Source organism: Trachypithecus francoisi, unplaced genomic scaffold (genome assembly GCF_009764315.1).
Source record: "Trachypithecus francoisi isolate TF-2019V2 unplaced genomic scaffold, Tfra_2.0 Lachesis_group20, whole genome shotgun sequence".
Classification (NCBI taxonomy): Eukaryota; Metazoa; Chordata; class Mammalia; order Primates; family Cercopithecidae; genus Trachypithecus; species Trachypithecus francoisi.
In genome coordinates this window covers 22,757,719-22,781,538 of record NW_022681466.1, presented here as the reverse complement: position 1 = coordinate 22,781,538, position 23,820 = coordinate 22,757,719, and the positions used below count along the sequence as shown (strand labels likewise).

Sequence of the window (23,820 nt, the reverse complement as noted above, 5' to 3'; positions counted from 1 at the left end):
GCCTGTAATCCCAGCACTTTGGGAGGCCGAGACGGGCGGATCACGAGGTCAGGAGATCGAGACCATCCTGGCTAACACGGTGAAACCCCGTCTCTACTAAAAATACAAAAACTAGCCGGGCGAAGTGGCGGGCGCCTGTAGTCCCAGCTACTCGGGAGGCTGAGGCAGGAGAATGGTGTAAACCCGGGAGGCGGAGCTTGCAGTGAGCTGAGATCTGGCCACTGCACTCCAGTCCGGGCGACAGAGCGAGACTCCGCCTCAAAAAAAAAAAAGTACTGTTGAGTCAAAGTGCTCTTTCTCCTACTATATTGTAGGGAAAATATATATATATTTTTTATTTCCCAGAGTATCAGTCTTTTTTTTTTAAGAGACAAGTTCTCACTCTGTTGCCCAGGCCCAGGCTGGACTGCAGTGGTGCAATCAACCTCAAACTCCTGAGCTCAGGCGATCCTCCTGCCTCAGTCTCCCAAGTAGCTGGTACTACAGGTGTGCACCACTGTGCCTAGCTAATTTTTATTTTTATTTTTTATAGAGACAGGGTCTTGCTCTGTTGTCTACGCTGGTCTCTAACTCTTAGGCTCCAGCGGTCCTCCCATCTCAGCCTACCAGAGTGCTGGGATTGCAGGTGTGAGCCACCACAACTGGCCGTATCAGTCTCTTTCTTACTTGAAATCAATTACTCCTTTAATGCTTTATAGTATTCTAACATATTTTTATGCTGCTCCTTCTTACCTATGAGCTTGGAGCTTACTTCCCCAGTTTGACACACTGGAACTCATATTGCCCTATAAACATTACATTTAAAAAGAGAAAGAGAAATGTCAAAGGTTCATTTAGTGGCAAAACTATGGAGAAGCAAGACAAGCAAATGTCGTTAAGACTCAGGAGAAAAGAAAGTAAATGTAGCCAGGTGGAGCTGAGTATTGAGCGCTCAAAACATTGCTTATTATACCCTATCTACTGTGCACATGTGTGTATATATGTGTGAGTGAGAGAGTGGGAAAAGAGCATGGTGGTAGTGAAAAGAATAACAAGTGTATTTTTCTTCACTTTGTCCCATGTATAAAATAGCTAAATATGATTCTGGTACACATATTTACTTTATAAAGGCCCAATTCCTATTTTATCAGGTAATGTTATGAGATGAAATCGGTTAATGGGAGTAAGAAACGTAGGCCAATTATGTTATGACTTTGACCGTATAAACATTTGACTGGAGTTAGACACTGACATTGACTTAGAACCCATTGTGAATCTACGGCAATTAATTAAAAGACCATTCCAGCTACCCTCAGGAGCTTATACTCTAATGAACAAGGCAGGCTAAACAATAAACAGTAAAAAGATAACTACAAGCCCCAAGTACTAGGAACATAAAATTATGTACATGACCAGCCTCCATTACAGCTGAACAAAGATGGATACATTAAGGATTAAGGACTAATTAATCAAAGAGGGTTTTTTGTTTTTTCCCAGGGACAGAGTCTTGCTCTGTCACCGAGGCTGGAGTGCAGTGGCAAAATCTCGGCTCACTGCAACCTCTGCCTCCTGGGTTCAAGCAATTCTCCTGCCTCAGCCTCCTGAGTAGCCGGGATTACAGGTGCCCGCCACCGTGCCCGGCTAATTTTTGTATTTTTAGTAGAGACAGGGTTTCACCATGTTGGCCAGGCTGGTCTCCAACTCCTGACCTCATGATCCGCCCGCCTTGGCCTCCCAAAGTGTTGGAATTACAGGCATGAGCCATCAAACCCAGCCAGTCACAGAGGGTTGTCCACACACACACACACGCACACACTCTAACATCCTAACTCTGGAGTGCTTAAAACCAGAAAGAATGCTTTCATAGAGATAATAATTTTGAAGAGAATTCCAGAGGGAAGGAGAAATGGAGTTTGAGGGAAAGGATTAGGATTCCGGTGATAGACATCTGAATAATCCAATGGACTGGAAGCTCCACAATGGCAGGAACTCTGACAGTCTTGTTTATTGCTTGTCCCCAGTTCCTAGTGCAGTGTCTTGCATGTAATAAGCACTTCAACATGCTTATGAATAAATGAAAGGGAAGGGAAGGAGAGGGCCAGTTTGAAGGTGACAAATTAATACTATTTTTTTTTAGGAACACAGTAGGCCGGGTGCGGTGGCTCACGCCTGTAATCCCAGCACTTTGGGAGGCCAAAGTGGGCAGATCACAAGATCAGGAGATCGAGACCATCCTGGCTAACACGGTGAAATCCCGTCTGTACTAAAAATACAAAAAATTAGCCAGGCGTCCCAGCTAATCGGGAGGCTGAGACAGGAGAATGGCGTGAACCTGGGAGGCGGAGCTTGCAGAGAGCAGAGATTGCACCACTGCACTCCAGCCTGGGCGACAGAGCGAGACTCTGTCTCAAAAAAAAACAAAAAAACAAAAAAGAACACAGTAATTGCCAGGCGCAGTGGCTCACGCCTGTAATCCCAGCACTTTGGGAGGCCAAGGCGGGCAGATCATCTGAGGTCAGGAGTTCGAGACCAGCATGACCAACATGGAGAAACCCCATCTCTACTAAAGATACAAAATTAGTTGGGCATGATGGTGTGAGCCTGTAATCCCAGCTACTCGGGAGGCTGAGGCGGGAGAATCGCCTGAACCTGGAAGGCGGAGGTTGCAGTGAGCTGAGATTGTGCCATTGCACTCCAGCCTGGGCAACAAAGAATGAAACTCTATCTCACAAAAAAAAAAAAAAAGAACACAGTAATTAAACTTTCCTTAAAGAAGAGAGTATGATGAGCTCAGAGAAAGGGGACCTCTCCATATAAAGAACGTGAGACTGGCTGGATGCAGTAGCTCACACCTGTAATCCCAATACTTTGGGAGGCCAAGAAGGGCAGATCACCTGAGGCCAGGAGTTCTAGACCAGCCTAGCCAACATAGCAAAACCTCGTCTCTACTAAAAATACAAAAATTAGCCTGGCAGAATGGCAGGCACCTGTACCCCTAGCTCCTCAGGGGGCTGAAGCAGGAGAATCTCTTGAACCCCGGACGTGGAATTTGCAGTGAGCCAAAATCGTTCCACTGCACTCCAGCCTGGGCAACAGAGCAAGACTCTATCTCAAAAAAAAAAAAAAAAAAAAAAAGGACACGAAACTGTGAACCACTACTTGCTAATACTGATCATTTATCCCCCCAGATGAAGAGCATGATCTGGAAGAGGATGAGAGTGGCACTCGAAGAAAAGGAGGTATAAGAGCTTCTAAATGCACAGGTACTGGGTAGGACATTATGGGGTTCTGATTAGAGAAAGCACCTTTCTCTGAGACTATAAAAATTACTGGACTCAATAATTAAGAGGGTATCTGTGTGTGAACCCCAAAGTCCCAAATAAAGTGACTGGGAAATACCTAAACTTTAATTAATGTTCCCAGAACAACCAAGATTTATCCTAGAGAGGGTGGGAAGCCAAACCAGATATTTATTTTTTCCTATCAGTATTTCTTAAATCAGTACAGTGAAAATAGAATTGCCTCATCTCTAAGAGATCAGAGGATTGAGAATGGAAAGAATGGAAATGTCTCCTCTCTGAGAGGCCCGGAGATTGCAAGTTCAGAGGGGAATGGAAATGTGTCAGATCTGAAAAGTGAACACGGGGTGAAAGATAGAATTGCTTGGTGATGCTGACTTCTGATGGCCTGATTTGATTCCAGGCACATTTGGAAATGAATATGTAACAGGTTTGTTGAATATAAAATTACATCTTACTCATCCCAGACTGTTAACCATGCTTCAGGCTGTTAGTGAGCCCATCCTTTCAAAGGTCAGATGCCCCTCTGAAGCCTCCTTAAGTGGACCAAGGACCTAGTCCGTGGTTGTCAGTAAAGGAATGCTGCACATTGCAAGGGCCACCTCAAGGACATTCGTTCCATCAGCAGAGCCCTAATCATGACTGATTTAGATACTGGCTGATATTTTTCTTAGGGAGTCTATGAAAATCTTAAGCCTAGGAATTCTTGGCCCTCTTTCCCTCCCTGCTCCTTCTCCGTTATCTGGCCCTGTCTTTTCCCATTCTCCTCTCTCCTTTCCTTGTGCTTTTTCTTCTCTTCCTTATCCATCCAGCAAAACCCCCATTTCTAGGTTCATTCTCTACAGAAAGTGAATACTTAAAAGGTTCAGGACTCAACTTCCTAAGAGTCCAGCTTCTCCCAGGGAAGAGAAGAGACAACGAAGATGCAGCCTCAGAAGTCATGTGCCAAAGCAGGAGAGAAAGAAAGCAGGAGAGGCGGGTATGGAAGTAGCTGCAGCTGTGAGTGTAGCTGCAAGTACCTCATGATAATGAACACATGTGATTAGGTCTCTTCTGAAACCTATTTCCTTCTGTTGTCTACTTACTGTACAGAATTCCAAATGAAAATCTGTTCTGACCCACCCATGTTCCACATATATCTTTTCTCAACCAACTTCTATCACCAGTGCAGAAAAGAAATGCTTCATGTGGACAGCTTGGGTGGTGTAACTGTAAGCTTCCTATGGCCAATTTCATATTAAACTCTGTTCAGGAAGCATCGGTCTTTTAGCAAAGTCTAGAATCCAGTTTCAGACTCCTCCCTCATCTCATTTCCTCCTTCCACCTCTTTCTCTAAGGTTATATCTGGGAGGTGAAAGGAGCCTTATTTCTTAACTGTTCCTACAACTATAATTCAAATAGGTTTAAAAAAAAAAAAAAAACCCTTTTGTTCCTCATGCTTCCTGCCTCCAAAACAAGTGTTGTTAAAGTATAGCAAGCTCTGAATATGTTTCTAGGGTTTACGCTTCCCACCAGTTATGATTGGTGACTTAGTGATTAAAAAACAGGAGGACTTTTGGCTCTCTCTGCAGAATCTGAGGCAGGAATTTTTATTATTTGTGTTTACTTATTTATCGATTGATTTTATATAGTGCCTTATCTCCAAAGGCGCTATAGAAATGGTGAAATATATATAAATCCAAATGTCATCATTTAGTTTTGTAACAATAAAAGATAGAGGTCTGGGGGAAGGGCAGGCAGCCCCAGTGAAGGCATTTAAAAGGCAGGGAGCTCTAGGACAGTGTGAATTCCTATGTCATAGACAAGCTACACAAGTTTGGGCTACCTAGTTTTTCTCAGGTGCCTGTTTTTTTGTTTGTTTGTTTGTTTTTTGGGACAGAGTCTCGCTCTGTTGCCCAGGCTGGAGTGTAATGGTGCTATTTCTGCTCACTGCAACCTCCGCCTCTCGGGTTCAAGTGATTCTTCTGCCTCCACTTCCCGAGTAGCTGGGATTACAGGCACGTGCCACCACGCCTGGCTAATTTTTGTACTTTTAGTAGAGATGGGGTTTCACCATACTGGCCAGGCTGGTCTGGAACTCTTGACCTCAGGCGATCCGACCGTCTTGGCCTCCCAAAGTGCTGGGATTACAGGCATGAGCCACCGTGACCAGCCTTTTCTCAGGTGTTAACATGTTTTTGGGGAGAAAAAAAAATTTAAGCAAGTTGACATTTCCCTTCTTCCTTTTTTCCCAAAAGATGCTATGGCTAGCAGAGTTACTTTTAAAATCCAAGTACTTTTCTCCAGCCTCGATGGATCCTGTTCCTTGAATGCTGTGCTTTTTTCCCTGATGGAATTGCTAACATTCTTAAGGCCCAACTAGATCTTATCAGAATAGTGGGGGAAGGGATTCAGTTCATCCTTATTGAGTGTTAATGACCCTGTAAGATGTAATTTCTTTTATTTCATTCTGTTACCTAGAAAATCTATCACAGCCTTGTAGTATTGATTGCTCAATCTATAAAGAGCTCAGTTTACAGCATAACTGTTAGTAACAGGGTTATTTTAATGAGTGACTCTTCAACACCTCAGAGTTTCACTAAATTCCAACCCATTTCAGCCCAATAGTCTAACACTAAGGGTCTTAGGTAATGAGTTTATCACCTTTCCTTATCATGAAAAGGTAACCTCCAGGTAACCAAAAATAAAACTTCCTCTGTGTTCGTTTTTATAAAAATTACTGGCCATTTGTTTGCGTGTGCTATGTCAAATAAAAAGCAACCCTGGAGGCACAAATATCCTTAGATACATAAAATCCTTGACCAGGCCGGGCGCGGTGGCTCAAGCCTGTAATCCCAGCACTTTGGGAGGCCGAGACAGGCGATCACAAGGTCAGGAGATCGAGACCATCCTGGCTAACACGGTGAAACCCTGTCTCTACTAAAAATACAAAAAATTAGCCGGGCGAGGTGGCGGGCACCTGTGGTCCCAGCTACTCAGGAGGCTGAGGTGGGAGAATGGCAAGAACCCGGGAGGCGGAGGTTGCAGTGAGCTGAGATCCAGCCACTGCACTCCAGCCTGGGCGACAGAGCAAGAATCCGTCTCAAAAAAAAAAAAAATCCCTGACCAAGGAAAACCTGAAACAGACCCCTCCCACCCTACCTCCCTCAGTCTGCCCCCAACCCCAACTCTGAAATTGTGGGCACACTAAGCCAAAAGTAGACACAGATCACACTATTGTGGTCTTATAAGCAAATGATTGCTTTCAGGAGGGCCAAAAAATGGTTGCTTATACCACTCCATCTTTGAGGCCCTCTTCTCACTTTAGGCTCACCAATAGAGTGAACAAAGGGAAACCACAGAGGTGTTTGCAGCTCTTACCTTTTGAAGCCTGTTTTCTAAGACCAAACATGAGCTGATTATCAACCAGCTAAAATTTTGGCCCAATGAAAAGAGTAATGACATGAAAATCAGAATCTGAGTGTACTCCACTTCCAAATCATACTTATAACACTAGGATCACAGTAATTTCAAAACTCAAGATTAAAGCACTATGAAATAAGTAAATGGTATTATCCAATTGCTCTTCCTCCTCTGGTGCCACAGTCAGTGAGGGCTTGGCAAATATTTTCATAGCTTCCTTCCAAAATAGTTTATAAACTATCAAGGCTGGGCGCAGTAACTCACATCTGTAATTCCAGCACTTTGGGAGGCTAAGATGGGAGAATTTCTTGAGCCCGGGAGTTTGAGATCAACCTGGGCAACAAAGTGAGATCCTGTGTTTTCAAAAAATTAAAAAGATTAGCTGGGTGTGGTGGCATGCACCTGTAGTCCCAGCTACTCAGGAGGCTGCAGGGGGAAGATAGTTTGAGCCCAGGAGTTCGAGGCTGCAGTGAGCTATGATTGTGCCACTGCACTTCAGCCTGGGTGACAGAGCAAGACCCTGTCTCAAAAAAAAAAAAAGAAAGAAAATTATCAGAGTTTATTTGAATGGACTGAACATGTTGGACCTTTCTGACCTGGCTTAAAGAACATTTTAAGTCACTTCCAAAGGGTCACTACTTTGGCGTTTTATGTCCAAGTCTCACCATCCCACCATCCCATCCTCTCGTAGGACTGGCTTTATCCGTCTTCGCGTTTTGTTTCTCTTTTCCATACCTTAAGAGGTTGTACTTAATGCCAGGCCTTATTGACACAATCATTTTAGTAATCAAGAAAATGTGAATAACTTGCTGGCCTGCCTTTAACCACTTTTCCCTGGTCACAGCCTGAATTCTGTCACCACCCAGTGACTCCCAAACATAAGCTGAACTCTGGAAGGAACAGTCAGGTTTTATTGTCCCTAAGGAAGGAGAAAGGCAGAGAGATGTCCTGGTCCTTTTTACCTTAAAACTTTGCTCGTCGTAGAGGCTAATTTTCAGACATTGACTCTATCACCAGTAGCACCAACTTGGCCTCAGTTACAAGAGAAATGATTGTTACTAGTTGTAAAGAACCTGGCATGCAATGACAAATGCTTTGCAATAAATAGAAAAAAGAAACCAATACTTTTTTTAACTTGGTCTGTTGCTATTCTTCTTATGATATTTTGGTTGCTTGGAGTTTAGCTCCCGTTACATAGGATAAAGAGAGTAAGATGCTGCTTTTTTTTTCTCTAGAAAAAGCCCTTCTCAGCTCTGCTAGCAATTTAAATGCAGTGATCATACCCATTAGCTTCTCTATGATTATAATTGTTGTTAATTGTTATAACTGTTTTAGTTATTAGTGGTGTCATTATTGCTCTAGGTCCTCTGTCTGTTTTATGCTGAATATATTAGTGCTTTGCTTTTGAATTACCAGGCTTTATTTAGTGCAGAGTTACGTTTTTTGGAGAGACATTGAGAAATGCTGGCATTAAGCTTTATTCTTTTGTTTTTCATTCCAAATGGACAGACTGGAAAAAAATAATTAGATGGAATAATGTCCTCAAAATGAGAATGAGGATGTTTTGAATTAATTAAATGGTCAGAATGCTGCACCATTTCTGATTTCAGACGGCTGCCAGAGTAGTGTAAGCCTAAAGGAATCTAAATCCAGACCATAGAGGCAAGCCTCACCCTTGGGCTCTCAGTTCCTCTCTCTGCTCTACAGGAATCAAAGTTGGCCAGGCGCAGTTGCTCATGCTTATAATCCCAACACTTTGGGAGGCTGAGGTAGGCGGATCACCTGAGGTCGGGAGTTCAAGACCAGCCTGACCAACATGGAGAAACCCCCTCTCTATTAAAAACACAAAATTAGCTGGGCATGGTGGCACATGCTTGTAATCCCAGCTACTCGGGAGGTTGAGGCAAGAGAATCCCTTGAACCCGGGAGGCAGAGGTTGCGGTGAGCCAAGATCGCGCCATTACACTCCAGCCTGGGCAACAAGAGCGAAACTTCATCTCAAAAAAAAAAAAAGAAAAGAAATCAAAGTCTCCTCATGCATTCTCTTGTTTATAGGATGAGTTGGGCAGGTTTAGGGAGAAGCTGGACTAACCCTGCAGACGTCTGGGCTTTTAAGCTCTTGCTGGTGCCAAGCTTCAGGAATGAAGCCCTCCTCCAACTTATCCTTTCCCCTCTTCAAGGTCTTTAAATAACACCCACTTGGTCAGAAAAGCCTTTTCTGATCCCTCAAACTATGTTAGATTCCCTATTACACACAACGTCCTCAACTTCTCCTTCACAGACATATCATAATCATAAATATTTGTGTAACTGTTTTTTCCATGGTGCCTCCCCGACTAGAAGGTACCCTTGAAAGGAGGGTTCATGTGTGGCCAATGTGGGATTCCCAGTATCTAACACAGTCCCTGGCATTTAGTAGGTACTGTATACATGTCTGTTGGGTGCTGAGAAATGAATTAGTGAAGTTGCACGCACACATAGACATAAATGCATATTACATGAGTGTTTAACAGGAAGTCTGCAGTATGGAGTCATCTTGCCCAGCTAAGGAATTACCCCTCACTGATTTCCTTAATATAGAATACTTCTAGCTAGCTAGCAAGTTCAAACTTTTCCCAGTTTTAGCTCTTCATTCTGCCTGTTTTTTGGAGCTGTTCTACTTCTGACAGTCCCTATTTTTGGACTGAGCTAAACCATCTCCTGGATTCCTGAACTCTTTTTTCTTTGGCCTTTAACATCAAAGACCTTTTTTATCTTTATTTCTTTCCTAGAAGGCTTCTGTTTTTCTCCTAGCTTCTTGCTTTCCCTGTGATCTGTTGTGGTTTTAGAATAGATCTTTTTCCAGATGTTTTCCCAGGCCCATATGTACCCAATGTCAAATCACTTTTTATGTATACACCAAAAAGGCACTCAGTATTAGGACCTATCCCACATCCAGGCACACAGTAGGGAACCGTACTCCAAAGTGACTATCTGCTAGACCAGAAAAGACCAAGATAACCTTGTTGGTCTCCTTACCACTCAGAAATATTGTTATGGTTTTAGAATCTATTTGTACAAAAATGGTTTTCTCTACCATTTTTACATATATAAATCCATGAAAAATATTGATGTCAATATCCTTTCATTCCTAAATTTAGTCAAAATCTTGGGGTGATTAATCAAGTCCATTAAAATTGAAAATTCATAATATATCCTCTGGGAAAACTACTTTCATTTTTCAGGGATTGATATTTCTCTATTATTTCTTGTACTTGTATTTCCAAAGATGTATGCTTTGTCTTTTCAATAGTTAACATATTTCTCCCAAAGTATTTTTCTTCTAAACATATTATCAACTCTGTGGCAGAATGTTTTCACAGTAGTTATCTTGTTTGCTGCCCTCTGTTGTCTACTGCACACACAGACAATTTTATGTGTGTGAAAACATGCCTGAATTTCTATATGGTTGACATTTTTACTTTTGTTTGCAGTATCTGAGTCTTAACTAAATAGTTCTCTCCCTCCTCTGTTTTTGTACCCTTTAAGATTCCTACCAAAGTTCTCTTCCAGAGACATATAGGGATTTTGTACCTCTGTGTCTTTATTATTTAAATTGCTCATAAGTCAGGAACAAGTAGAAAAAAAGCAAATATAGGGAGGGTGTCTGTGCCCCTACTGCCCACTTGCTCTATCCTCAGCCACCAGTACCATCACTGCTCATGGGAGGGTAAAATGAATAAAGGGAAAGGTGGAAATCTATAGAACAGAGTCCCCCAAAATCATGTGAATTTTAATTAGAACCCAGGACTCCTGACTCCCATCAATTGAATTTCATCTTTTATAGGTGCTTTGTTCACAGCTCTGATACAGAGCACCCCAAGGAACAAGGAGCATCCCTGGTCTAGTGGGCATTAGCTCTCCTGCCATTCAAATCCCCAGATCCTCTCCCACTTTGTACTCTAGTGTTTAACCTTTCCGGGTAGAAGATCAATACAAATTCTTCATTGTTAAGAATCGATGGCTGTCCTGTGGCATCATTGCCATCTAGTTTTGCTGAGAAGCTCAGTAAATCTCTCCAGCTGCTTCTAAAGCTTGGTTTGTCGTCTTCAGTTGCTTTCATTTTTAATGCAGATCACTTTGGTTTCTGTTCCCCTGGGGCTTGCGGATAAATCTTGGCAGACATGATCAGGGTCTACAAATGAGATGCTGGAAAAGGGCCAGCCCACCCGAATTTAGTTGTAATGGATGAGACACCCCTTTGGTTCCACTTAAAGACTGGGCTATTCGTTTCAGTATTTATTGGTGATTACCTCATATAGTACCTAGGTGGGAAGTTCCCAGGATAAGTTCCTATGGACAAAGGAGGCCGAAAAGTGAGCTGTGATCCAGAAGCCTGCTAGCTGACTCAGCCTTTCTTGTAAATAGGCAGAAGTCACAGATTTACTCTGATCCTTCAAATACATAATGAAGAGAAAAACTAGATAGTTTAGTTGCCCTGAATCAGGAAAGTCTAGCAGGAAACCTCTGCACTGCTTACTTACAAACCAAGTGAAAAATTACCTGCCTGATTTTCTTTTATTAATAAATAAATATATTTATCATATTGTTGAACAGCATCCTACTAGGAGTGATCTTTAAATATTTAATGTTAGTTAATGATCTCCTTCTCCCATAGTCCTTTGCTCATGCTGAGTGTTCGGTTGTATCTCATCTCAACCCCCCTTAATCTGAGGTTTCCTAGGGACAATATCAGAACCCTGGTTTCCATTTGCAGCAAAAACATGGGCTCCTTGGAAAAAATAGAGTCCTTTTAACTTTGATTTCTCCTTTCTTTGATCAGCAGACTATGCCAGTTACTACCAGGGCCTATGGGATTGCCATGGTGACCAGCCAGATGAACTGTCCTTCCAACGGGGTGACCTCATCCGCATTCTGAGCAAGGTAAGGACAGAAACTGTGGGGCTTGAATCGAAAGTCAATGTTTTCATTCTTGATGTAGTCACCATAAACAGAATTATTCCATGTCCTACCCTTCCCATGGCTCCCTCATATATAAATTCCCATTTACTCATAATTGTTAGGAAAAGTTTTAAATGAAAATCCAGATTCAGGAACCAATTTCACATTTAAAAATACAAGGCCAGGCTGGGCGTGGTGGCTCACGCCTGCAATCCTAGTACTTTGGGAGGCCGAGGCTGGTGAACCGCCTGAGCTCAGGAGTTCAAGAAGAGCCTGGGCAACATGGTGAAACCTAGTCTCTACTAAACTACAAAAAATTAGCCAGGTGTGGTGGCATACGCCTGTATTCCCAGCTACTTGTGAGGCTGAGGCAGAATTGCTTGAACGCGGGAGGCGAGGTTGCAATGAGCCGAGATCATGCCACTGCACTCCAGCCTGGCGACAGAGCGAGACTCTGTCTCAAAAATAAATAAATAAATAAATAAATAAATAAAAATAATAATAAAATTAAAAATGCAATAAAATTGGTATTATACCAAAACTATGCCAATCAAAATTTAATCTTTCTCAGGGACTTGTGCTTAAAGGCCATCACTATGTACATAATTTATTACCATATAATACTATTGAAAACATTCTGGCTAGGTAAGCTGCCTTCTTATTTCATTTATAGATAAACAAGACTGTAACATAATTATGCATGGGGGAGGAGTCAGAGCTAGTTAACTCAATTGGTTTGAGCAATTGCTGATAAGGCCAAGAGAGTGAATTCAATCCCACACAGGTCAGCTAACTTTATTCTCTTCCTCAGCCACAAGTTAACCCCTAGTTCCAGCTAACCATCTCACAAATAGTATTGTTGACCATAAACTGTTTTTTTTAAAAAACGGTGGATTATTACAGATCAGTCACTGATGTGAAGAAGATTCAGAACTCATGGGCTACAGTTTGGGGGATCAGTTGCATCATGTTGGTAAAGAAAGACCATACATATTCTGTGGGTGAGCTAAAATAATAGGCTCTGTCCCTAGCACTTATTAAAAAGCCCTCTCTCTATGCAGCCAATCAATCTCCACAAACACGTTTTTGAAATAGGCACAACTTGCTCTTTAATTGCTGAGTATGTGGATTCCATAAGGGAAAACTAAAAACCCATTGGTTATTAATCTATCATTTATCATTTATCTTTCTTCTTTTTTTATGTGTTAATATCTTTTATCTCTATTCTGTGAATTTTACTACCTTGGGAAAATGTTCGTTTCGGTTTGAGATATACCATAAGCACCTTAGGAAACAGTCTAGGTCTGACCCACAGCACTTTTCCATGGTTCCAACAGAATCAGGCCCCTTTAAATACGGACCCAATTAAAACCCAACCCTTTGTTTGCAAGACAGTAGGAGGCCTGCAGGCCTTGCTGAGTGAGATCACAATCTTCTAGTGATTTCTTTTGGATCCTTAACTCAGTACCACCCTAGTGCCATTTATGTGCAGCTCCAATACACCAAGAATAAATTGGAAGCAAAGAAGGGAGTGGACATTGGCCTGATTGGTATTTCAAATGCCCGAAAGCAAGGTTTGCCGTGTAATAGAATTTGTGTACATTACCACGCTGGCATTACAGGGGTAATCGAGTTATCCACTCAGGTGTGACCAGGCCTCTGTTTGCCCAGAGCCTGCAGGTGAACAAATTAACTGTTTACATTGTCTGGAGGTGCCTGCAGCAGGAGGGGGGAAGAACAGAGCCAGACTGGCTGCTGGCCTTCTCTCTGTCATGATTATTGTTTGTTTTGCATGTCTTTTGCCTTTGTTAATGGCTTCTCACTGGGGGTCCCTTTCCTCTAGTTAGAAGGGGTTATGCGGTGACCTGTCCTGCAGTATGGAGCTGTCTGTGGTTACAGTGGCTATTGTATTTTTAAGAAATCTCAAAGAACGGCCGGGCGCGGTGGCTCAAGCCTGTAATCCCAGCATTTTGGGAGGCCAAGACGGGTGGATCACAAGATCAGGAGATCGAGACCATCCTGGCTAACACGGTGAAACCCCATCTCTACTAAAAATACAAAAAACTAGCTGGGCGAGGTGGCGGGCACCTGTAGTCCCAGCTGCTCGGGAGGTGAGGCAGGAGAATGGCGTGAACCCGGGAGGCGGAGATTGCAGTGAGCTGAGATCTGGCCACTGCACTCCAGCCTGGGCGACAGAGCGAGACTCCGTCTACAAAAAAAAAAAAAAGAAATCTCAAAGAACATGGGGAATCAAGCTAATCTTTAAAAAAAAAAAAAAAAAAAAATACCTCTTCCCCTTCTCTGTTACTTAAAGCTAACATAGACCAGGCATGGTGGCTTACACCTGTGATCCCAGTATTTTAGGAGGCCAAGGTGGGAGGATGCTTGAGCCCAAGAGTTTGAGACCAGCCTGGGCAACATAGCAGGATCCCATCTCTACAAAATAAAAAATAAACTAGCTGGGTGTGGTGGTACATGCTTGTAGTCTCAGCTACTCTGGAAGCTGAGCTGGGAGAATCACTTGAGCCCAGGAGTTCAAGGCTGCCATGATTGCTGCCATGATTGCCACTGCACTCACCTGGATGGCAGAGTGAGACTCTGTCTCCAGAAAGAAAAAAAGAAGAAAATAAAGCAAATATATCAGAGTTTAATTCAATGAGAATACCTCACTGCCGTGTTTCTATCAGCTTCTTTCTCCTGTCTTCTGGAAGGTTCTGAGTCCATTTTCATCCTGTACCATTGTATTAACAGTAGCATATTTCTGGCCGGGCGCGGTGGCTCAAGCCTGTAATCCCAGCACTTTGGGAGGCCGAGACGGGCGGATCACGAGGTCAGGAGATCGAGACCATCCTGGCTAACACGGTGAAACCCCGTCTCTACTAAAAAATACAAAAAACTAGCCGGGCGAGGTAGCGGGCGCCTGTAGTCCCAGCTATTCGGGAGGCTGAGGCAGGAGAATGGCGTAAACCCCGGAGGCGGAGTTTGCAGTGAGCTGAGATCCGGCCACTGCACTCCAGCCCGGGTGACAGAGCGAGACTCCGTCTCAAAAAAAAAAAAAAAAAAAAAGTAGCATATTTCTTCACCAAAAAGCTACACCAGCTGGCTCCCTTCCCCATGTTGCAAATCCCTGCATATCAAAGGGGAAATGAGAAGTTAAGAGCTCAGCCGAACTTTCCCTCATGAAGCTGCATTCCAGTTAACATTGGTTTGGGGAGCATTTCAGTTTTGATTCACCTTTATTATATTACCTAATTCAATAATAGTCCTTGGACAGGAGGGAACCTTAAAAAGCCACCCAATCTATTCATTGCCTTGCTTCTAAGAAGCACAAATGAACAAATTCAGACAGATAGAAAAGGAGATTCCACTACCATTCCCAGCTATCTGTCTGTTCAGAAGTTCAGTAGTGCCTCATCTCAGGAATTTTCTCTCAAATGGATCCTAATTTATTCCCACTTTAGCCTCAGCTGCCTTCTTTTGTTGGGGTCTGTTATACTCTGCAGCTGTCTCTCACACCTGTAAGGACAGAACTGACCCAAGTTGAATTTAGTCCAAGAAAATGGTGTCTAGAAAGCTCTATTTTACTTTTCTTTTTGTCCAGTAGAAGCTCCGCTGGGCAAGAAAGGCCTGCTGTTTAGGAATCTGGGGAAATCTGTTTCCCTGAGAAACACAGATGCAGCTGTGTGCAGCTCAGCTTAACTGGACTTGTTTCCTCACCTGTTAAAAGAGAGAGTGGGGTTGGATAGCATCTAAGAATCCTTCTACCTCAAAACTGCTAAAGAAGTTCCACACAAAAATGTGTTTTAGCTTTCTTTATTCAGTTTAAACAAAAAAGAATTTTTTTAAATTACCAGCTCTTTTGTTTTCAGTTATCATAAATACATCTGGTTTTCCCCTCTCTATCTGATAAAAGTATTCTGAAAGGCAGAGTCCGGGGTGCAGAGGTTAGAGGATCTAGAAAGGGAGGTGAGATGGAAGTGGCGGGGGAAATGAGGATGGAAGCTTTAGTCATAGGCTCCTGCTGCTCCCTGCTGTTATCTTAATAGTCACCCAAGTATGATCCAACTTTGAATCTTAGAATCTTGGGACCAAACTCAGGAGAATCTTTCTTTTTTCTTTTTTTTTTTTTTGAGACGGAGTCTCACTCTGTCACCTAGGCTGGAGTGCAGTGGCGCGGTCTCGGCTCACTGCAAGCTCCACCTCCTGGGTTCAGGCCATTCTCCTGCCTCAGCCTCCTGAGTAGCTGGGACTACAGGCGCCCGCCACCATGCCCAGCTAATCTCTCTTTTTTTTTTTTTTTTGTATTTTTAATAGAGACGGGGTTTCACCATGTTAGCCAGGATGGTTTCGATCTCCTGACCTCATGATCCTCCCACCTCAGCCTCCCAAAGTGCTAGGATTACAGGCGTGAGCCAGCACGCCCGGCCCAGAAGAGAATCTGTTAGTCTTGCCTTTGGGCAAAAATGATCACAGAAAGAGAGCTATTTATTGCTTTTTGTTTGTTTTGTTTTTTGTTTTTTGTTTTTGAGACAGAGTTTTGCTCTTATTGCCCAGGCTAGAGTGTGATGGCATGATCTTGGCTCACTGCAACCTCCACCTCCTGGGTTCAAGCACTGCCTCAGCCTCCCAAGTAGCTGAGATTACAGGCTCGCACCCCCATGCCCAGCTAATTTTGTATTTTTAGTAGAGTCAGGGTTTTGCCATGTTGGCAGGCTGGTCTCGAACTCCTGACCTCAGGTGATCCACCCACCTCAGCCTCCAAAAGTGCTGGGATTACGGGTGTGAGCCTCCGAGTCTGGCCATCCCTTTTCAAAAAAAAATTATCCAGAAAAGATGATTGACTGGGCAAGAAAGATGCTCCCCAGTGGCTGGGCATGGTGGCTCATGCCTGTAATCCCAACACCTTGGGAGGCCGAGGCAGGCGGATCACCTGAGGTCAGGAATTCGAGACCAGCCTGGCCAACATGGTGAAACCTAGTCTCCACTAAAAATACAAAAGCTAGCTGGGTATGGTGGCACATGCCTGTAGTCCCAGCTACTTGGGAGGCTGAGGCAGGAAAATTGCTTCAACCAGGAGACGGAGGTTGCGGTGAGCTGAGATCCTGCCACTGCACTCCAGCCTGGGCGACAGAGTGAGACCCTGTCTCAGAAAAAAAAAAAAAGAGGCCAGGCACAGTGGCTCAAACCTGTAATCCCAGCACTTTGGGAGGCCAAGGCGGGCAGATCACCTGAGGTCAGGAGTTTAAGACCAGCCTGGCCAACATGGTAAAACCACATCTCTACAAAAATACAAAAATTAGCTGAGCATGGTGGTGGGTGCCTGTAATCCCAGCTACTCAGGAGGCTGAGGTAGGAGAATCCCTTGACTCTGGAAGGCAGAGGTTGCAGTGAGCCGAGATTACGCGACTGCACTCCAGCTTAGGCAACAGAGCGAGACTCCGTCTCAACAAAAAAAAAGGAAAGAAAGAAAGAGAGAGAGAGAAAGAGAGAAAGAGAAAGAAAGAGAGAAGGAAGGAAGGAAGGAAGGAAGGAAGGAAGGAGAGAAGAAAGAAAGAAAAGAAAGAAAGAAAGAGAAAGAAAGAAAGAAAGAAGAAAGAAAGAAAGAAAGAAAGAAAGAAGAAAGAAAGAAAAGAAAGAAAGAAAGAAAGAAAGAAAGAAGAAAGAAAGAAGAAAGAAAGAAAAGAAAGAAGGAAAGAAAGATGCTCCCCAGAGATAACCAGTGCCCATCGACCCTGGGCAAAAATCTCCTAATCCTGCTAATCTTCAGTTTCCTCACCTGTAAAAATTAGGAAATTTTATATTTATAGGTTTGTTGTGATATTTACATTAGAGAATTTGTGTAAGGAAGTGCCTGGCATGTAGGAAGTAGTAATATTTCCTTCCCTTTTACTAATAATAAACTTTTGGATCAGTGTTGGGCACATACTAGGAGTTCAATAAATTATTGAAAAAAAGATGATCTACAGCACAAAAGGTGCTCACTTGGATATTAAAAAAAACCACCCAGTGAGGGCCAGGCCCGGTGGCTCTTGCCTATAATCCCAGCACTTTGGGAGGCCGAGGTGGGCTGATCACCTGAAGTCGGGAGTTCGAGACCAGCCTGACCAACGTGGAGAAACCCCATCTCTACCAAAAATACAAAAAAACTACCCAGCAAAGAGGCCTACGTGAAAATCCACCATGCCTTTCCTGGTCTGAGAGCTTTCGTCCCTGACAAATTATTCAAACTTCATTTTCTGGAGAGACTAGAGCCACACATCCAAACTCTGAAACAGTAACCAGTGGCACAGTCAGCAGGAGGTCTCCCACTGACCTCCCTGCATCACATCCATGCATTCCTTGGCCCCATGCAGCGTCATGCCCACTTAATTCACTGAGTTCCAATTTGGGTCTCAAAATTTATTAAAGGGAGATTTTAATAACGAAGCAGATCTGTGCATCCAGCGCATGTTCCTATGTTCCTTTTGGACTCAGATATTTCTGAACAGCTTTTTCCAGTGAGGGACTAAGCGTCCCTTCCTCCCTGGAGCCAGGATGCAGCTCAAGCCACAGCGGGGTGTTTAGCGCTCTTCAGTGGCTCCAGATTGTGGCGCTGGTGCAGGTCTCCTCATACGTAACCAATGGCTCCTGAGAGCCTGCGTCTCATAAATTACTTCCCACGATGCCGGCGACCACCGCAGAATTCAAGTTTGAATAGAGCAGGAAAAAGGTGTTTGAAAGGCCTGTTCACTCAGCTGCATTTTAATTTCCTTTTCAATCTTGTCCCAATTAATTTCACAGAATTAATCTCACAGAAGCAAACTCGGCAGCATTGAGGCTGCGGTTTTAGTGTGGCGGTCGCTCTGCCTGAACATGAAATAGGAGCTAATATAAAAATCCATCTGCTGTGTTTGAAATACACGCCGGCTGCTGCTCAGTCCTGTCTGACATTCCAAACATCAACAGCGGGGAAAAGTGATTTGGGGGTTAGTGGCCATCAGTACTTGGCAGGGGTTCAACAACAGGTGTACTCCAAAAATCCATTCAGCCTGGGCACCAGGCATGACAGGGCAGGTGCCGAATCACCCTCCATGTGATAGTGTGGTGCCCTGGCTTAGTTCCTTTTATCTGCGGATTGCAAGGCCCTTTTGTGGACCAGCACCACTATGGTCACTTGTTTTTGTTTCTGTTTTTCTTGAGACGGAGTCTCGCTCTGTTGCCCTGGAATGCAATGGCGCAGTCTTGGCTCACTGTAACCTCTGCCTCCCGGGTTCAAGCGATTCTCTGCCTCAGCTTCCTGAGTAACTGGGACTACAGGCAAGTACCACGGCACCCAGCTAATTTTTGTATTTTTAGTGGAGACGGGATTTTGCCATATTGGCCAGGCTGGTCTCGAACTCCTGGACTCAAGTGATCCATCCGCCTCGAACTCCCAAAGTGCTGGAATTACAGGTGTGAGCCACTGTGCTTGTCCTATGGTCACTTGTTATAAGTGGGAGAAAAAGAGGTAAGAAGCCTCTATTTGGATAAGACAAGTCACGAGTCCTAGCTTTCAGAAAAGTGACCTTGTCTTCTTACAGTGTCTCTTACTAGGGAACATTCTTTCCAAATAATAATAATGCTTGTTGGCAGGGCGTGGTGGCTCACTCAGCACTTTGGGAGGCTGAGGCAGGTGGATTGCCTGAGGTCAGGAGTTCGAGACCAGCCTGGCCAACATGGCAAAACCCCGTCACTACAAAAAATACAAAAATTAGCCAGGCGTGGTGGCACGTGCCTGTAGTCCCAGCTACTAGGGAAGCTGAGGCAGGAGAATTGCTTGAACCCAGGAGGCAGAGGTTGCAGTGAGCCAAGATCATGCCGTTGCACTCCAGTCTGGGCGACAGACCAAGACTTCGTCTCAAGAAAAAATGAAAATCATCATCATCATCATCATCATCGTCATCATCATGCTTATTCCACTATTCAAGATAATTTTTTTTTTTTTTTGAGATAGAATCTTGCTGTCACCCAGACTGCCAGACTGGAGTACAGTGGTACAATCTTGGCTCACTGCAACCTCTGCCTCCCGGGTTCAAGCTATTCTCCTGCCTCAACCTCCCTAGTAGCTGGGATTACAGGCTCAAGCCACCACACTTGACTAATTTTTTGTATTTTTAATAGAGATGGGGTTTCACCATGTTGGCCAGGCTGGTCTTGAACTCCTGCCTGCCTTGGCCTCCCAAAGTAATCCGCCTGCCTTGGCCTCCCAAAGTGCTGGGATTACAGGCGTGAGCCACCGTGCCTGGCCAAGATAACATTTAAACGCCCTTTTTTTTTTTTTTTTTTTTAAAGCATCCTGTTCCAGAAGTTATTTATGGTGGTAACATGAGCTGTTCAGAAGATAAGGGCAAATTAAAGAGGGAGAGAAAGAGAAGCTCTTTTTCAATTGACTAGGAAGGAGAAGAGGCCACTGGGTGAGGTCTTCCATTTAAGGTAAACTGAGCCAGTAGAATACATTTCTTGGGCTTGGGTTGTGTGCTTCATAAATTGGTTTGAGGCTCTTCCAAGGAATTGTCCAGTGCCTTATTTCCATGGAAAGCAGCCTTCGAGCAACAGGTTGGTTACATGTAAGGTTTATACTTACCTAGTGACTTAGCTGGGGTGGGAAGGTATTCTCATGGCCCAGACACACCAGGATCTGGGTCATCTTCCTTACTGATGGAATTGACGTGGAAACAGGGAGCCATACAGACAAAGTCAAGTTTAGCGTGGAACACATGATGCTGTCAGATGGTCATGGGTCTTACGTGGGGAAGAATGGACAGACTTTGTCACCCTGGACTGCAGCTACTTAAACTCAGATGGGATCCTGGCGCCACAGCCAGTCTAGTCATCTGAATGCAACAGGCCTGTGCCAGCACACCTGGACTTTGTTAACACAACACTATGTCTATTATAATGGGAGTTTTAACCCGGTTTTCTCCACCTACTTCCTCAATATGCTACTTAAAGAATGTAGACCTTTCCCCTCCCTTGACCCCGTTCTTTCCAAAAGAGATTTGTATGTTGTAAAAATTATCTTAATGTAGCAATACTTCCTCTTTTAAGTGTGCTTAGTTGAATGTGACAACAACCCTCATAAAAACAGATAAGTTAATTCCTTCAATTGCTTTAAATGAAGGATTTTTTTTTTTTTTTTTAATTTCAAGGGCTCTGAGGGAAAGGAGGTGTTTGGTGACATCTAGTGTCCATTTAGGACTTCCTCAGGCACCATACCCTCTGGTTCGCTGAGTGGGGGATGGGCGGGGGTTTATCTGGGAGGTAATTTAGGAGTAGTAAGTAGGGAGAATATAGGCCTGGGGCACAGGCTGCCCGAACAGTGTGATGAAACTGATCAATGCCTGTCAAAGAGCTATTATGCACCTCTGACCTAATCAAAGGGGTGGGTGAGGGGATCCTATGGCAAAGCGTCTTTTCTTATTTATGATGGTACGAAAGAGAAGCAGAAGCTGCCCCCACCACCCCATTTCATGTTAACAAGCAGGTCAACACTGTGCTGTGATGACGAAGATGATGATGATGGTGTTTTCTCTCATTAATAACCCCTATGGGAGGCAACAGAGTTAGGAGGATGGGAATGGGATTTGGGGTCAGCTGGAAGGCAACGGTCGTATACCGGTCAAATTCAGTAGAGACCATTCCTTTCCCCCAGACAGGAACCAATCGTCTAGAACAAACCCTGGCAGCCTCATTCCTTCCAGGTAATTTTTATAAATGAGGGGACACCCATTCCAAGAGAGGACAAAAGGGAGAGGGTGTTTATGTGTGTGTGCATATGCATGCATGTAAACCTGCTCACAAGACGCCCAATTGCAGTTCAACCCTATCCTGCAAACCCTGACTATTTATTCTAAAACCCATTTTTTTAATAAAGGAATAAAATTGGCATTTTTCTCTCTATTTATTCCTAAACAGTTGTCCTGGACAAGACCTTTCACTTTTCTCTCTCTGTGTGTGTGTGTCCATGTGCACACACAGTTTTCAGTTGGGGAAAAGTCCAGACCAGATAATTAACTATGAAGCCCAGACAGAAATGTTTACCTAGAACCATATAAGCCATGGCAGGGTTAGGTTAATGCTCAGAATTGCCCAATGCTTTACAAACTCCAGTGTAAAAAATTCCAGCCATTTATTTTGCAGCGAATTTATAACAAATGCTGTTAAAGTCTTCGTCTTTTGACAGAGGTAATAATAAATTCACTGTTAAAGACGGTAGTTTAATTCCTTATACCTCCAATACTGCACAGAATAAACCATATTCATCACTGAGTAATTTTTTACTACATAAATCTTTAAAACTAACCGGTGAAGGCTGTTGAGACTGAAATACTGTGAATTTATTAGATATGCCCATGTAGTATTGGATTCAGAGGTTTCCATTCGAATATATTATGGGGAAAATTTGTGTCTTTAACTGTGACATTCCCTCCATTTCCAATCGCCAGTATTATAACAAGCAGCTCCTCCAGAGTCAACTGCACGTTTATTAGACAGAGATTTAGTAATAAACTCCCCACTAATCTGCCAAAGAGGCTGGATGACATTTTGGTGAGGTGCCCTATTTAAAAGGAGTCACAAAAGCTTTGTTTCAGTATAATTATTTTCTCAAAAGGAACTCAGCCTCCCCATGCCTCTTCTGCCACCATTTCTTGGTATTGCATGGACTCAGCTCTCCAACCAAACTAGCAAAATACTGAAACAAATTATAACCTCATTGCTAACACACAGGGCAGTAATTCTTTGCAGGTTATAGGATTAGTTATGCAGGACTGAAGGTAATTGATTAGAACACAGAAAAGCTTAAATTTGCAGATATTCCCAGACATACGGTATTTAAGGCTAATAAAAAGATCATATTGATTCTCAAATTAAAAATAATAGAAAATGGTTTCAGAAAACTAGTTACTCAAAAACTTTCATCTTGACATATTAAACATTAAAGATACAATTAAATCCTCAGATTTGAACAAAAATCCTTTTACTCTACATATTAATTTTGAGTGAAAATCTGTACCTGATAGATGAGAATATTCTGAACCTTTCTCATGATTTGCTAGTGAAGTGACATTGAGACTAACCAAGTATATCAAATTGTAACACCCTCTCCAGTTTCATTAAGGAAATATTAATATTGCTAAAATGAAAAATATTTTTTTCTTTTAAATGCACAAATGTTCATCATATTTTTAGCAAAAAGAGTCTGCAGTTTCTCTGTTCCTGATAATATTCTATATTTGGGGACAGTTCCAAATACTAAGAACTTCCATGAAGCATTGTGAACTTTACAGTTTTTTAATAAAATTGGTTTCTAACTATTAAACAAAGGAGAAAAATCTCCTGGAAGTGCAAGGCTGTAGCCCATCCGAATAATTGTTAAAAGACAGAACCCGGCTAGAAAGATAAGCATAATACCAGCAATTAATATTCAGCATTTCACATTATAGTCAAGAGGATGTGTTTTTCTTTGTGATGTGGCTCATAAGCTAAGACTGTTGGGAGCCAGACTCTGAGCTCTGTCTTCTTTTTGTGGATGAGGATTAAGTAGGAAAAAAACAGCAACGACAATCCTGCTCCATCTGTAAATGAACAAACATCTTGATTTTATAGCTATTTGCTTTGTAAAACTAAGGAATGAAACAAAAATTACTGGATGCCTAAGTAACACTTTAATTCTGAATTCATTTACGCTGTAGCTATGTAGTTGTCACAAACCATAATGCAGTATTTAATTAAAATAACAGAAGTGTATCTAGATATGTCCTGGGGTAGCTATCACCAAATTATACTCTATGCCATCGGTATTTTATTTATGAAATGGCAGAATCTAAGGTGCAACTAGGCTGATACAAAAGCATGAACATTTTAAACTTGCATTTTTAGAAAGGCTCTTTTTTTTTTTTTTTTTTCCTGCTGCGTCTTTAAATGTTTTCCTCCTTCTATCTTTGGAAGGGGAGGGAGGTTAGTGTAATTGTTTAAAGATCTCTCTAACTCTTGCTTTTCAACTATTGACCTCCTAAGTCTTCTGGCTGTGAAATCCCCTCTGTTTTCATGGAAAGGTTTGCGAGGTTCACAGGAGCTACAGCAAGTGTGGGACATCTTAGGCAGAACTTGGATGTGGGTTCCAGGAGGGTAGGAAAAAAGCAAACCGTTTCAGACTCTCTGTGCCTGTTCCCACATAATC

General features: G+C 43.0%; 1 protein-coding gene across 18 annotated transcripts in view; it reads left to right on the top strand.

Moving 5' to 3' along the window:
- The window catches only part of SKAP1 (src kinase associated phosphoprotein 1), a 299,393-nt gene that overhangs the window by 256,340 nt on the left and 19,233 nt on the right, over positions 1 to 23,820 (top strand). For 2 of the 18 annotated variants that reach the window (XR_004430638.1, XR_004430629.1), the window contains 3 exons: positions 3,168 to 3,218; positions 4,091 to 4,265; positions 11,503 to 11,603. Coding sequence is in view for 11 of the 18 variants with exons in the window: in XM_033183328.1 (XP_033039219.1) it covers positions 3,168 to 3,218; positions 11,503 to 11,603; positions 19,932 to 20,033 (254 nt within the window). In the remaining 7 variants the exon portion in view is untranslated. Of the gene's footprint in view, positions 1 to 3,167; positions 3,219 to 4,090; positions 4,266 to 11,502; positions 11,604 to 19,931; positions 23,304 to 23,820 lie in introns of those variants that run through there. The other 16 variants (XM_033183332.1, XM_033183330.1, XM_033183331.1 and 13 more) reach the window with 12 other exon arrangements.